The 14655-nt window shown below is 49.9% G+C and overlaps 2 protein-coding genes across 24 annotated transcripts in view; one reads left to right on the plus strand and one right to left on the minus strand.

Annotated features, from left to right (window-relative positions):
* MFAP3L (microfibril associated protein 3 like) overlaps positions 1 to 14655 on the minus strand; it is a 55335-nt gene that overhangs the window by 39460 nt on the left and 1220 nt on the right. Inside the window, exon 1 of one of the 4 annotated variants that reach the window (XM_086414190.1) lies at positions 13819 to 13951. The exons of 1 other annotated variant lie outside the window; for it this stretch is intronic. The gene's annotated coding sequence lies outside the window, so the exon portion shown is untranslated. Of the gene's footprint in view, positions 1 to 8798; positions 8821 to 13328; positions 13466 to 13818; positions 13952 to 14655 lie in introns of those variants that run through there. 2 more of the 4 variants (XM_086414189.1, XM_086414192.1) reach the window with 2 other exon arrangements.
* Positions 13360 to 14655, plus strand: part of LOC147366544 (uncharacterized) — a 204795-nt gene continuing 203499 nt past the window's right edge. For 12 of the 20 annotated variants that reach the window (XM_086414206.1, XM_086414205.1, XM_086414202.1 and 9 more), the window contains exon 1: positions 13360 to 14448. In XM_086414206.1, coding sequence (XP_086270332.1) covers positions 13360 to 13926 — 567 coding nt within the window. In that variant the 3' untranslated portion in view covers positions 13927 to 14448. The other 8 variants (XM_086414211.1, XM_086414196.1, XM_086414199.1 and 5 more) reach the window with 4 other exon arrangements.

Raw genomic sequence — 14655 nt, forward strand, 5'->3', positions numbered from 1 at the left:
AAATGGATTTCAAAAGCCAGGTTATCTTTGGGATGTCTAATGAGAGCTAGACTCACTCAGAGACCAACACCTAGGGCTGTCCAAGCCCCGAAGGCAAAAACCTTCCTTCCACCCAGTCCAGGAACAGAAATCTATAGGATGAAACTAACAACAGCATCTGAGAAGCGAGAAAGCTCCACAGCTGCTGGAAGTTTAAGCCATTCCACGGCCATCCTGGGGTGTGCACACCCAGAGTGAAGACCTGGGTGAAGCTTGGAGCCAAACCCTATGGCCGTCTTCACTCCAATGCCTTCTCCTGCTAAGGGCCAGAGAAAGTGGGCTCTTTACCTTTAGAAAGCATCACTACGAACAAAGCCAGTGGAGGTGATGGAATTCCAGTTGAGCTATTCCAAATCCTGAAAGATGATGCTGTGAAAGTGCTGCACTCAATATGCCAGCAAATCAGCAGTGGCCACAGGACTGGAAAAGGTCAGTTTTCATTCCAATCCCAAAGAAAGGCAATGCCAAAGAATGCTCAAACTACCACACAATTGCACTCATGTCACACACTAGTAAAGTAATGCTCAAAATTCTCCAAGCCAGGCTTCAGCAATATGTGAACCGTGAACTTCCAGATGTTCAAGCTGGTTTTAGAAAAGGCAGAGGAACCAGAGATCAAATTGCCAACATCCACTGGATCATGGAAAAAGCAAGAGAGTTCCAGAAAAATATCTATTTCTGCTTTATTGACTATGCCAAAGTCTTTGACTGTGTGGATTACAATAAACTGTGGAAAATTCTGAAAGAGATGGGAATACCAGACCACCTGATCTGCCTCTTGAGAAATTTGTATGCAGGTCAGGAAGCAACAGTTAGAACTGGACATGGAACAACAGACTGCTTCCAAATAGGAAAAGGAGTACATCAAGGCTATATATTGTCACCCTGTTTATTTAACTTATATGCAGAGTGCATCATGAGAAACGCTGGACTGGAAGAAACACAAGCTGGAATCAAGATTGTCGGGAGAAATATCAATAACCTCAGATATGCAGATGACACCACCCTTATGGCAGAAAGTGAAGAGGAACTCAAAAGCCTCTTGATGAAGGTGAAAGTGGGGAGTGAAAAAGTTGGCTTAAAGCTCAACATTCAGAAAATGAAGATCATGGCATCCGGTCCCGTCACTTAATGGGAAATAGATGGGGAAACAGTGGAAACAGTGGCAGACTTTCTTTTTCTGGGCTCCAAAATCACCACAGATGGTGACTGCAGCCATGAAATTAAAAGACACTTACTCCTTGGAAGGAAAGTTATGACCAACCTAGATAGCATATCTAGAAGCAGAGACATTACTTTGCCAACAAAGGTTCGTCTAATCAAGGTTATGGTTTTTCCGGTGGTCATGTATGGATGTGAGAGTTGAGCTGTGAAGAAGGCTGAGCGCCGAAATTGATGCTTTTGAACTGTGGTGTTGGAGAAGACTCTTGAGAGTCCCTTGGACTGCAAGGAGAGCCAACCAGTCCATTCTGAAGGAGATCAGCCCTGGGATTTCTTTGGAAGGAACGATGCTAAAGCTGAAACTGCAGTACTTTGGCCACCTCATGCGAAGAGTTGACTCATTGGAAAAGACTCTGATGCTGGGAGGGATTGGGGGCATGAGGAGAAGGGGACGACAGAGGATGAGATGGCTGGATGGCATCACTGACTCGATGGACATAAGTCCAGGAGTTGGTGATGGACAGGGAGGCCTGGCATGCTGCGATTCATGGGGTCGCAAAGAGTCAGACATGACTGAGCGACTGACCTGATCTGATCTGATCTGATTACCTTTAAGAAAGCACAACTACCCCTTTAGAGTAGACAAAGGAGTCAGTGGGCCAACGTGGGATGGTCCCCACTGCCACAAATGTCACAGAGCTCTTGGCACATTCAAGCAAGTAGGGGTAAAGTGTTAATCAGAGGGAGAAACACTTAAATCAGGCACAGCCCTGGACACAGCAGCCATGTGGGCAGAAGGGAGAAGAGGCATCATAACTCCTGCGTGGTTGGAGCATCTGTCAGCTGTGTGATGACCACTTCCAGAGGGACTGAGGGCAGAGAGACTGTCCACCACAATGTTTAACCAGAGAGATGGAAGTGGCAGGCGGGAGGCGGAGGTGGGGGCAGGAAAGCCCAGGTTAGTGTTAGCTGCTCAGTCATGTCTCTTTGTGACCCTGTGGACTGTAGCCCACCAGGCTCCTCTGTAAAGGGACAGGCATGGAAATAATCATGTCCTATCTCTTATAAGAGACTTACTGCTTTAAGGAACCCCAGTCTGCTACCTCCAGCTCTGTCAGTGGGTACCGACTCCAATTCTTTGATTTTTTTTTTTTAAGGAGCAAACGATTCCCTTACACTTTTCCTCAAACCATCAACCACCTCAAATCCTCAATGGAAGGAAAGGGTTGGGACACTATTTAAACATCTGCCCAGCAAGCTTCCTCTTTCCCACTGATGACAAAGAAGCAACTTCAGCCGAGTGTCTAACAGAGTGCAGAGCTCAGTCGTTTCAGTCATGTCCAACTCTCTGCGACCCAATGGGCTGCAGCCTGCCAGACTCTGTCCATGGGATGCTCCAGGCAAGAATACTGGAGTGGGTTGGCATTTCCTTTTCCCAGTTTCTAAAAGAGTCACCTTCTAAATCCAGAATTAGGAATTCTACCCACACTGATTTCCTTTCAGTCTCCCTGGAAAGCCCCAGACTTCTGACCAGAAGCTGGATAATCGGTTCAGTTCAGTACAGTTGCTCAGTCCTGTCTGAATCTTTGCAATCCCATGGACCACAGCACGTCAGGCCTCCCTGTCCATCACCAACTCCCAGAGTTTACTCAAACTCATGTCATTGAGTCCATAATGCCATCCAACCATCTCATCCTCTGTCGTCCCCTTCTCTTCCTGCCTTCAATCTTTTCCAGCATCAGGGTCTTTTCCAATGAGTCACTTCTTCACATCAGGTGGCCAGAGTATTGGAGTTTCAGCTTCAACATCAGTCCTTCCAATGAATATTCAGGACTGATTTCCTTCAGGATGGACTGGTTGCATCTCCTTGCTGACCACAGGACTCTCAAGAGTCTTCTCCAACACCACAGTTCAAAAGTATCAATTTTTCGGTGCTCAGCTTTCTTTATAGTCCAACTCTCACATCCATACCTGACTCTGGAAAAACCATAGCTTTGACTAGATGGACCTTTGTTGGCAAAGTAATGTCTCTGCTTTTGAATATGCTATCTAGGTTGGTCATAACTTTTCTTCCAAGGAGTAAGCGTCTTTTAATTTCATGGCTGCGGTCACCATCTGTGGTGATTTTGGAGCCCCCCAAAATAAAGTCTGTCACTGTTTCCAGTGTTTCCCCATCTATTTGCCATGAAGTGATGGGACTGGATGCTATGATCTTAGTTTCCTGAGTGTTGAGTTTTAAGCCAACCTTTTCACTCTCCTCTTTCACTTGTATCAAGAGGCTCTTTAGTTCTTTTTAGCTTTCTGCCATAAGGGTTGTATCATCTGCATATATGAGGTTATTGATATTTCTCCTGGAAATCTTGATTCCAGTTTGTGCTTCATCCAGTCCAGCATTTCTCATGATGTACTGTGCATGCTGGGGGCCAGACTGAGGTACTCCGCCCGTGGCAAAGGTCATGAGGAAGGAGGCTTGACATACGCAAAGGCAGGATCGAGCCTCAGGAGTCCCCCTGGAAATCCTTGAGCATCTACCCCCGTAACCGGAGCCTGCCTACTTTACTACTTTGTGCTCACCTACACCTCTGACTTTATGGGGGGCTGTCCCCCACCACCTCTTTCAGAGAAGGAGTTAACTTAGAGCTCCAGTTAATAATAATTCCTGGGCGTGATAAGAGTGTTTTAACCTACAAACTCCTCTGAAGGTTCTCCGGCCTGCCTGACAGGCTTGTCCAGCCACATGTGATCGCTCACAGCCTCCCAACCGTGAGAGGCACAAGATGCTTTAAACCTTCTAAAAACAGGTTCCTTAGAAAAGTTAGAAAACTATTAGTATAATGGGCTGATTAGAAATTGTATTGGTGAAGGATTTTTCATTTGTTGAGCCAATGTTTGTTGCTAAGTCTCCATATCCCCTGCCCTTACACACATTAATGAATATATAGAAGAAATAAGTATTAACCTTTGATATTAATCACGTTAGACCTTAGGCTAAGTAAATTCTTTCCTTAACTAAAACCCACTATACCCTCACCCTGTAGGAATGTAACTTTATTTGGGTGGTGTCTATTTTGAGAATAATCACCCCTGGAGAAATAAGTGTTCTGGTTGACTGACCGCTGTCACAAGGAGAGGGTCGTAAATTGTCAGCAGGCCCCCCCTGGCCAGAAGATGATGTAACACCCCTAAGACCTCTGTATACATTTGTGTGAAGCACCTGACTTTGATAAAAGTCAGGACTGCTGACCCCGCGTGACTTTTGCGTAACATCTCAGTGTATAAAAGTAGACCATGGAAAATAAAGAATTGGGATCAGTTTCTCGAAATACTGGTCTCCCCATGTCGCTCTCTCTCCCACTCTGGCTGAGTCTCCATCTGGAGCGCGGAACCTGCCATGCTTACTAATTATGCCTGGGCTTCTAAGATCCGACCGGGGAGGCCTCAGTGTCTCCTCTCCTTCGGGAGAACGGAAGGACGCCTACGGCCTATGTAAGTGGTGCAAACTTCTTGTCTTGAAGTTTTATTGGTCTCCCGCGTAAACCAAGCTACTCAGCCTCTTTTCTCCACTGAATTTTCCTACTGAGCTATCCTCATCCTATTACTTTTTATATCTTTGATAAAATATTTAAATAAATAGGTCGCCGACGCCGTCCCCGCTTCGAATACCCTGGATCAGCCAGGGCTGGACCCCGGCATGTGCATATAAATTAAATAAGCAGGGTGACAATATACAGCCTTGATGTAACTCCTTTCCCAATTTGAAACCAGTCTGTTGTTCCATGTCCAGTTCTAACTGTTGTTTCTTGACCCGCATACAGATTTCTCAGGAGGCATGTAAGGTGGTCTGGTATTCCTATCTCTTTCAGAATTTTCCATAGTTTGTGGTGATCCACACAGTCAAAGGCTTTGGTGTAGTCAATAAAGCAGAAGTAGATGTTTTTCTGGAACTCTCTTGGTTTTTCAATGATCCAACGGATGTTGGCAATTTGATCTCTGGTTCCTCTGCCTTTTCTAAATCTAGCTTGAACATCTGGAAGTTTACTGTTCACATACTGTTGAAGCCTAGCTTGGAGAATTTTGAACATTACTTTGCTAGTGTGTGAGATGAATGCAATTGTGCAGGAGTTTGAGCATTCTTTGGCATTGGAATGAAAACTGACCAACCAAGCTGGATAATCACCAGAGAATTAATCCCTTCTTTCTTTCTCCCTTGCCTGGCTTAGGAAGTCTGTGCCCTGCAGTAATGCAGTTCTGACTACAGCCCTGGGGCTTCCCTGGTGGCTCAAATGGTAAACAATCTGCTTATAATGCAGGAGACCATGATTCCATCTCTGGGTGTGACGATCCCCTGGAGAAGGGAATGGCAACCCACTCCAGTATTCTCGCCTGGAGATTCCCAGGGACAGAGGAGCCTAGTGGGCTCCAGTCCCATGGGGCTGTGAAGAGTGGGACATGACTGAGCGACACTGACTAACCTGGGCTTTCCTGCTCTGCTCCCATCAGCTTCAGTTCCGTCTGGTTAAACCAGTCTCGTGGCCCATAATCCCTCTAGAAGCAGCTGTCACACACCTGACAGATGCGCCTCCTCCCTCCTCCTGGTTTAAGCGCTCACTCCTGACTAGCACTGCCCGATGGATTCCGTCCTGCCGGCCTGCCTGCAGTCCACACACTGAGGGGCTGCTGAAGCGGGCTGACTCTGAGAGATCCGATTCAGACATCCTCCAGGTCCTCATCCCGCCACTAGTATAAAACTGAAGTTCACGGCAGGACACACAGGATCCTCCATTCGGACTCCTGCCTGCCAGCCTCTATAGCCTTGTTCAGAGCTCTCTCAGCACCCGTGTCCTCTAGACGTGCTGCCTTCCACAGTCTCACACACCTGGAACCCCCTACTCAGCCCTCAAGTCTCGGTTCAAAGCCAACCAGGACTTCCCAGATAGCCCCAGACACTCCTCTACTCACTGAGCTTCACCCAGAACCTCACAGTTTCACTGCAATCATCTTTGTGCACAGCTGTCCTTCCCCTCGATTATAAGCTCTCAGGTTATCAATACTTGCTGAGATGAATCAGTGAATGGATGAGACAGGCTTATCTAAAGGCAGAGATTTGGGGACACTGGCGTGTGGGTGACTGGTATGGTCATGGAGAAAAATAGATCACCCAGAAGGAACAAAATGGACCTCATGACGAGAGGAGTAAGGTTAGTGAAGTGAAGTCGCTCAGTCGTGTCCGACTCTTTGCAACCCCATGGACTACCAGGCTACCAGGCTCCTCTGTCCATGGGGTTTTCCAGGCAATAGCACTGGAGTGGATTGCCATTTCCTTCTCCAGGGGATCTTCCTGACCCAGGGATCGAACCCAGGTCTCCTGCATTGTAGACAGACGCTTTACCATCTGAGCCACCAGGGAAGTGTTAGAAACCAGCAAAGGAAAGATAAACCCTTAGAGAATGACAAACCTGTATCCCAGAGCCTAAGGGAGAGGAGCGTCAAGACAGAACAGCTTATACTGAGCTTGTCCTGCACAGTGTAAAATAATAGTTAGTGCATTTTTATACTCAATTAAGGAAGTCCAGGTATAAACCTTACAAAGTTATGCAGATGGAAGCTAAACTGTAGATTCACAGCTGTGTTTCCATTAAGGTAAGTTTCGATCACATCTCAGTGTTGGTCCTAGGATTGGATTTTGTCAGCACAGGTCTTCCTTTACCATGTTGTTGGAAAAATCTGTTCTCCCTTACTAATTTTTCTACATGTAGTTCCGTTTCAACTTGGAGCTACTCTTGTCACACCTAAGGTAGAAGATTTCTTCAGATTTGGTTTTCCAGACACACAGAGATGTAAATTTACCCCAATTACAGGTTTTTACAGGACCGATATTAAGCCCTTGTACGTGAAAGAGACTGTACATAAAAGAGACTGGAAAGAATGATTGGATTTCTTAACATTTAAATCCGTAAGTTAGGGTGCCTGGTATGATAACTGTCACTTGCCCCCCGGCAGATGCAGAGCCTACAGAAACACTGCTGATGGGGGAGCAGTTTCTCAGTGGAGTCCCTATGAGCCCATGACATGACAGACAGCTCCCGCCCACTGGTCAGAGTTGGCCCAGTGACCTGGCATCGCCTCAAGGTAGCACGTTCAACCTGACTTGCCCACAGACTCATGTCTTCATGTCTGCTGTGCTCCGTGTGTATTCAGCAGAGCAGCTGTCTGTTGGGAGGACAGTGACAGGAAGCTCAGTCTGGCGCTCTGTGACGCACTAGAGGGGTGGAGCGGGGAGGGGAGGCTCAGGAGGGAGTGGATGTATTAATATGTATCATTATGGCTGATTTGCATTGTTGTGAGCAGAGACACAACACTGTAAAAATTAAATAACAAAATAAGCTACAAGGATATACTGTAAAATATGGGAACACAATCAAATTTTACAATAACTACAGATGAAGCACAACCTTTAAAAAAGTGTGAATCATTGTATTGTATACCTGTAATTTATATAATAGTGTACAACTATGCTGCTGCTGCTGCTAAGTCACTTCAGTCGTGTCCGACTCTGTGCGACCCCATAGACAGCCTCCTACCAGGCTCCTCTGTTTCTGGGATTCTCCAGGCAAGAACACTGGAGTGGGTTGCCATTTCCTTCTCCAATGCATGAAAAGTGAAAAGTGAAAGTGAAGTCGCTCAGTCGTGTCCGACTCTTAGCGACCTCATGGACTGCAGCCCACCAGGCTCCTCCGTCCATGGGATTTTCCAGGCAAGAGTACTGAGTGGGGTGCCATAGTGTACAACTATACTTTAATAAAAAAAGAGGACAACGGACAGAAACAAAATAGTCAAAATGTGACCACTCCACTGCTTTACTGTCTCCGTGCTTCCTGTACTAATGAACTGTGAATGCAAGTTTTCTTAAGCTCTTTTTTAAAATTAGTTCTTTGGCTGCATTGGGTCTTAGCTGCAGCCCATGGCATCTTCCATCTTGTGTGCTGCACTGGGGATCTTTAGTTGGAGCATGTGGACTCTCAGCTGCGACGTGTGGGATCTAGTTCCCTGGACAAGAGAGTGAAGCTAAGGCCCTCCCACGTTGGGAGCAAGGAGTCTCACCCACTGGACCACCGCGGAAGTCCTATTTTAAGCTGTTAATTTCACACATGCATACTAAGACCATTTCAGATTAAAGAGGAGAACTGAGTTATACGACACACTGGTTCCAGATTCCCCACTGCCACGGATGACCTCCGGTTACACACCCTTTGTCGAACTGCCCTGTGAATCCTGGGGTTTAGGAAGATAAAACGGCAGCAGTTTGTCTGTCACAGGCTCCTGTTTCAAAGTCCTTAGGTGATGTCCCATATTTATCAAGAATATGATGAAATCCAAACTCCTCTGCCCCAGCTCCCGATCCCATCACACCAGACCTTTCCTCGTGTACGGTCAGATGACCTTTCTTGGGCTCCCTCCTAAGGCACCAAGTCACAAACCTAGTGACTTAGAACACACCCCTGTTATCTTTCGATCCTGCAGGTTAAAAGTTCCGCATGGTCAGGACGGGCTAAGCAAGGAACTGGCAGGGGGTGGGGGAGGGACATCCGTGTCCTTACCTTCACCAGCTTCCATAGGCTGTCCCACCCCCGCCTCCCTCCTCGTTCCCTGGCCCTTCCATCTTCAAGGGCAGCAATGGCCAGCGAGTCTTCCTCACACGCATCTGACACTGAGTGGGCTTCCCTGGTGGCTCAGCAGTAAAGAAGCTGTCTGAAATATAGGAGATGTAGGAGACTCAGGTTCAGTCCCTGGGTTGGGAAGATCCCTGGAGAAGGGAATGGCAACCCACTCCAGTATTCTTGCCTGGGAAATCCCATGGACAGAAGAGCCTAGTGGGCTCCAGTCCATGGTGAAGTCACTCAGTCGTGTCTGACTCTTTGCGACCCCGTGGACTGTAGCCCACCAGGCTCCTCTGTCCATGGGATTCTCCAGGCAAGAATACTGGAGTGGGTTGCCATTTCCTTCTTCAGGGGATCTTCCCGACCCAGGGATTGAACCTGGGTCTTCTGCATTGAAGGCAGACGCTTCACCCTCTGAGCCACCAGGTCCATGCGGTCGCAAAAAAGTCAAACGTGACTGAGCATGCACACACACACACACACACTCTGCTTCTCTCTTCCACTTGTAAGCACGCTTGTGATGACATGGGGCCCACTGGATAACTCAGAACAATCTCTCCATCTCCAGACCCTCCATCTAATCACACCTGCAAAGTCCAGAAGTGGACATCTTGGGCAGGGAGGGAGGGCATTGGCTTAACTACCATCATGGTGGTCTGTCTGTTTGGAGAGCCCACTTCCGGCCAGAAGACGCCTATCCAATTCCTCAGGCATTCCTATTATTATCACTATTATCATGAAGCCTCCTCCCCTCCACCCCAAGGGCCTCCTTCCTGCACATTTTCCGTTCCTGGTTCAGATGCCTCTTGGGCAGCACTTACCTTGTTATTTGTGCTCAAGCCTGTCTCTCTGACTAGATTGTGAATCACCATGTCTTAGTCACTTCTGCAGCCTTAGGGGCTTGATTATAAAGATGGTGGGGAGAAAAAATGAATGTGATGTTTTAAAGAGTAAAGACCTCAGGTAGAGGCAAGACCAATAAACACACAGGGCTTCTGTGCTGAGTATAACTTAGAAACTAGTTCTGACAGCTCTTCACTGGTCCTTATCACATCATCAACCAAGCCCTTTAATCCTTTAACTATTCCAGGGAGGTTTTCCAGCAAACTTAAAACCAACCATTTGCATCTAAGGCTGTTTCTAACTTTATAATTTTATTTATTTATTTTTTGGCTGTGGTGGATCTTCATTGCTGCACAAGCTTTTCTCTAGTTGCAGCGAACAGGCTTCTCATTGTAGAGGTTTCTCATGTTGCAAAGCACAGGCTCTAGGGCACATGGGTTTCAGCAGTTGTGGAGCACAGGCTCAGGTGCCGCACGGCACGTGTGATTCTCCCAGATCAGGGATCGAACTCGTGTCTCCTCCAAGGCACGTGTGATTCTCCCAGATCAGGGATCGAACTCGTGTCTCCTCCAAGGCACGTGTGATTCTCCCAGATCAGGGATCGAACTCGTGTCTCCTGCAAGGCACGTGTGATTCTCCCAGATCAGGGATCGAACTCGTGTCTCCTCCAAGGCACGTGTGATTCTCCCAGATCAGGGATCGAACTCGTGTCTCCTCCAAGGCACGTGTGATTCTCCCAGATCAGGGATCGAACTCGTGTCTCCTCCAAGGCACGTGTGATTCTCCCAGATCAGGGATCGAACTCGTGTCTCCTCCAAGGCACGTGTGATTCTCCCAGATCAGGGATCGAACTCGTGTCTCCTCCAAGGCACGTGTGATTCTCCCAGATCAGGGATCGAACTCGTGTCTCCTCCAAGGCACGTGTGATTCTCCCAGATCAGGGATCGAACTCGTGTCTCCTCCAAGGCACGTGTGATTCTCCCAGATCAGGGATCGAACTCGTGTCTCCTCCAAGGCACGTGTGATTCTCCCAGATCAGGGATCGAACTCGTGTCTCCTCCAAGGCACGTGTGATTCTCCCAGATCAGGGATCGAACTCGTGTCTCCTCCAAGGCACGTGTGATTCTCCCAGATCAGGGATCGAACTCGTGTCTCCTCCAAGGCACGTGTGATTCTCCCAGATCAGGGATCGAACTCGTGTCTCCTGCAAGCCACGTGTGATTCTCCCAGATCAGGGATCGAACTTGTGTCTCCTGCAAGCCACGTGTGATTCTCCCAGATCAGGGATCGAACTCGTGTCTCCTCCAAGGCACGTGTGATTCTCCCAGATCAGGGATCGAACTCGTGTCTCCTGCAAGGCACGTGTGATTCTCCCAGATCAGGGATCGAACTCGTGTCTCCTGCACTGGCAAGCAGATTCTTTACCAGTGAGCTACCAGGGAAGCCCTTCTCTAACTTTTCTGTGATTTGCCATAGATCACAAAGTTCTGTCAAATGTCCTCCTGGGCTTGGCTAGAAAAGGGCGAGCCACACACCAAATGCTTGGTTAGATGCTGCATTGGGGAATTATTATCTGCACTATTTCTGCCCAAGGAGAAGGAAATGGCAACCCACTCCAGTATTCTTGCCTGAGAAATCCCATGGACAGAGAAGGAGCCTGGGGAACTACAGTCCACAGGGTCACAGAGTCGGACACAAGTTAGCGACTGGGCACACGCACTACTTCTGAATTCCAAGAAATGATTCTTGACCAAATCTGACTACTGTGTTGTGGGTTAAAAGCAACTTCGCCACAATAATTATTTGGTATTAGGAAGCAGCCTGAGAACACGAGTCCCATCATACCAGGTAAGCTTTACATGTATGTAATATACACAGGAGATTTTGAACTGGATGTACTTCTACAGAAAGGGGAAGCACATTTTCTCAATATTTGACTTGGTTCTTTCTCAAACTTCTAAAATTTTCTACAAACACATTAAGAAAAATGTTTAGGAGCAATGAACACCACCAACCAAACTTTTTGACTAAAATGAAGAATTGCAGGTCTAATTTGCAGAAAGAGTCAGCATGTTGCTGTTCTTGTGGTCTGGACACTTGCAACCTGTTTTCCCATTTTTCCCATTCCATGCCATGAAGCAAGTAATTCAATGTCAACTTGCTATGGAGTCAAATGCTCTTGTTATTAAATCTCAGTCACCTACAGGCAGGGCACACAGCCCGCATGGGGAAATGGTTTAGAGCATCTGGAATGAGAGCTGGCACCATCTCACCCACGAACAAACATTAAAAGCTATTCACAACCAATGAAAAGCAAATGCACCTCAAAAGTCTACTAGAATCTATAAAGAGCACAGAGCAGATGTTTTGTAACACGCTTAATAAATAAAACAACTGTATCCACTAAGTGGTGCTTTTGGCCACCAGCTTGAGAATCAGAACTTTAGTTAGAGGCAGAACTATTCCCCACTGGAATAAGGATTGTTTTCCTTGCTCCCGAAATCCAGTAACCATAAGGGTAGTAATGGTGCCAAATGTTTCAAGAACCAGCAAAAACTGTGGTGGGACCTACAAACTGCATTTGTCATGAAAATTATAAGCCCAGTAGAACTACATTGTTCTAACTTACTCCTTTCTGAAAACATTTTTTCCCCCATCTTCCATTTCATCCTGAACAATTTTACTATGTTCAGCATAGTAGCAACTGAGAAAACATGTTTCATTTAGAAACAAAAGTGAGAAAACTTTATAAAAAAAAAACACTGTGCTTCTGCCACACGGTATTTCCAAGTTCTTATACGTATAAAATACCGCACAATAAAGATGTCTACAGTAACCCAACTTCTGAAAAACAATGACAATTCAACCATAACAGATTATTTTCTACACTGTGAGCAGATAGTGCACCTACAAACATTTTGTTTTTCCTTTTTGCTAGTTTTCTTTATAAATCTTGCAGGCTCAAGTTTTTCTCTTTTTTTGGACTGGAAGGCGGGTTAATGGTCGAGCTTAAAATAAATCGGCTTTGCAATTACTCTGTTTTTTAAGCCTATGAAGCACGTTTTCCCATTCCACGCCATGAAGCAATTCGATGTCAACTTGCTATGGAGTCAAATGCGACAAACTCCGGGAGCTCCAGCGGAGGCGGCGGCTCCCTGAGCGCATAGCTCCCCGCTTTCCTGCGGCACCAGGATGCGCCGCCAGCACTCGGGGCCTGCGGGGCCCAGGACAGTGCACACCCCCCATCCCGGTCACTAAGGTCCGGTGACCCGGGCAGCCGGAATCGGCGAAGGCCCCACCGTGGCTTGACGTCCCCTTTCCTCCGAGACCTGCCGGCTCCTCGGCTGCGCGCGGTGCACACCGTGCTCCTCGCCATGGGAGGGCTACGACACGAGCCTGGGACGCGATGTCCCCACACCGCTGCTCTGGGATCCCGCAACATCCTGCGACCCTGGAGCCCACTGCGGGGACCCGGGCGCCTCCCAGAGCGAAGCCCCAGCCGCGGGCTCCTCCAGCCCCAGCACCCCAAAGTTGGGCGGCCGCTACCGCGGAGACTCGGCCACCACGCGGTGCAGGGCTCCCCACCGCCCGCGCCCCGCCCGCCGGCGCCCAGCTAACCCGGCTAACCTGACGCCGCCTCGCCACTCCGGCGGCTGCCATGCGCTCCTCGCCATGGCCAGCCCGGGAGCCGCGCCGTGTCGACGCCCGCAGCCTCTCGGCGGCTGTCCCTGCCCCCGCGCCGGCTGATGTGCGGGCTGCGGAGCCTCCCGGAGCCCAGCCTCCCAGAGCAGAGCGGAGCGGAGCGGAGCCCAGCGGCCGGGCGGAGCATGCCCAGTGCGCGCGCCGCGGCGCCGCCGGGTCTTCGCTGCAGCGCGGCGGGGCGGGGCGACCGGCGGGGCTGGGGGCGGTGGGCAGGCCCGCGGGGGAGGGACCAGGGCCGGGAGGTGGGGCGCGGCCCCTTGGTCCTAGCGGACCCGCGGCGGGACCCCGCGCCCGGCCGTCCCCGTCCAGTGCCGGTTCCGTGCGGCCTTGGCAGTCCCGGGGGAGTCCCGGGCTCCCGCCCTCAAGGCTGGGGACCCGCGCTGGACACGCGACGCTGCACCGCTCCTGCACCTACCCTTGCAGGGACCCTGTGCGGCCGAGAGGAGCCGCAGGAGCGGGACGTCAACCGGCGGCTTCTGAGCCGGAGCTCGGGATTCTAGACCTCCTTCTAGACTACTTGTAGTTTCTAAGTTTTCTCTAGTGACCACTGCGGGGCTTTTTCAGTAAGAAAGACAGATTTTCCAAGGCGCCTGCAGAAGTTGAGCGGCCCGGCCTCGCTCTGCAAGCTCGCCTCTTTGCAGACCCGCCGGACCCCGCGATGCGGGGACCCGGACCAGGCTCCTTCTAGGGCCGCCCCCACCGCGGCGGCCACGCCCAGACACGCCCACATCAGCTTCCCGGGTCCCGCCCCCAGGGCTGCGGCGAAAACCCGGCGCGGCGGACTTCTCGCGGCGCCGCGGGGGCCGACGTTCGCCGGGCTGGAGCCCCACGAGGGCAGGCTGACCCTGCTCGGCTCTCCCCGCCGCTCTCTCCCCGTCCCCTGTGAGCCTCGCGGGCGAGCGTCCCGACCCCCGCCGCGGCCCGGCCGCAGAAGCGGGTCAGGACCCGACTGAGCATGCTCGCCCGGTCGCCGCCGCGTCTGGACGCAGCCGGGCCTCTGGATCCGGCCGCACAGGGGCGGCGCAGGTGCGCGGTCCGGGCGCAGGTGCGCGGGAAGTGGCAGCGCCGGGCGTGGAGGGGGTCTGGCTCACGGGCGAGTGGACCTAGAAACCCTATTTTAACATTACTTTCATGACCTCAGGAACTTTCGGCTGGTTTTTTCTTTCAAGAAGCCTGAACCCTTCATTCCCGTCTCCAGGGTAGGAAGCATCTTTGACAACCACACGAGGACACGACATTGTCATCTGGTTTT

This window comes from Bos grunniens, chromosome 8 (genome assembly GCF_055505025.1).
Source record: "Bos grunniens cultivar Pamir isolate PY7600 chromosome 8, Bosgru_T2T1.0, whole genome shotgun sequence".
Classification (NCBI taxonomy): Eukaryota; Metazoa; Chordata; class Mammalia; order Artiodactyla; family Bovidae; genus Bos; species Bos grunniens.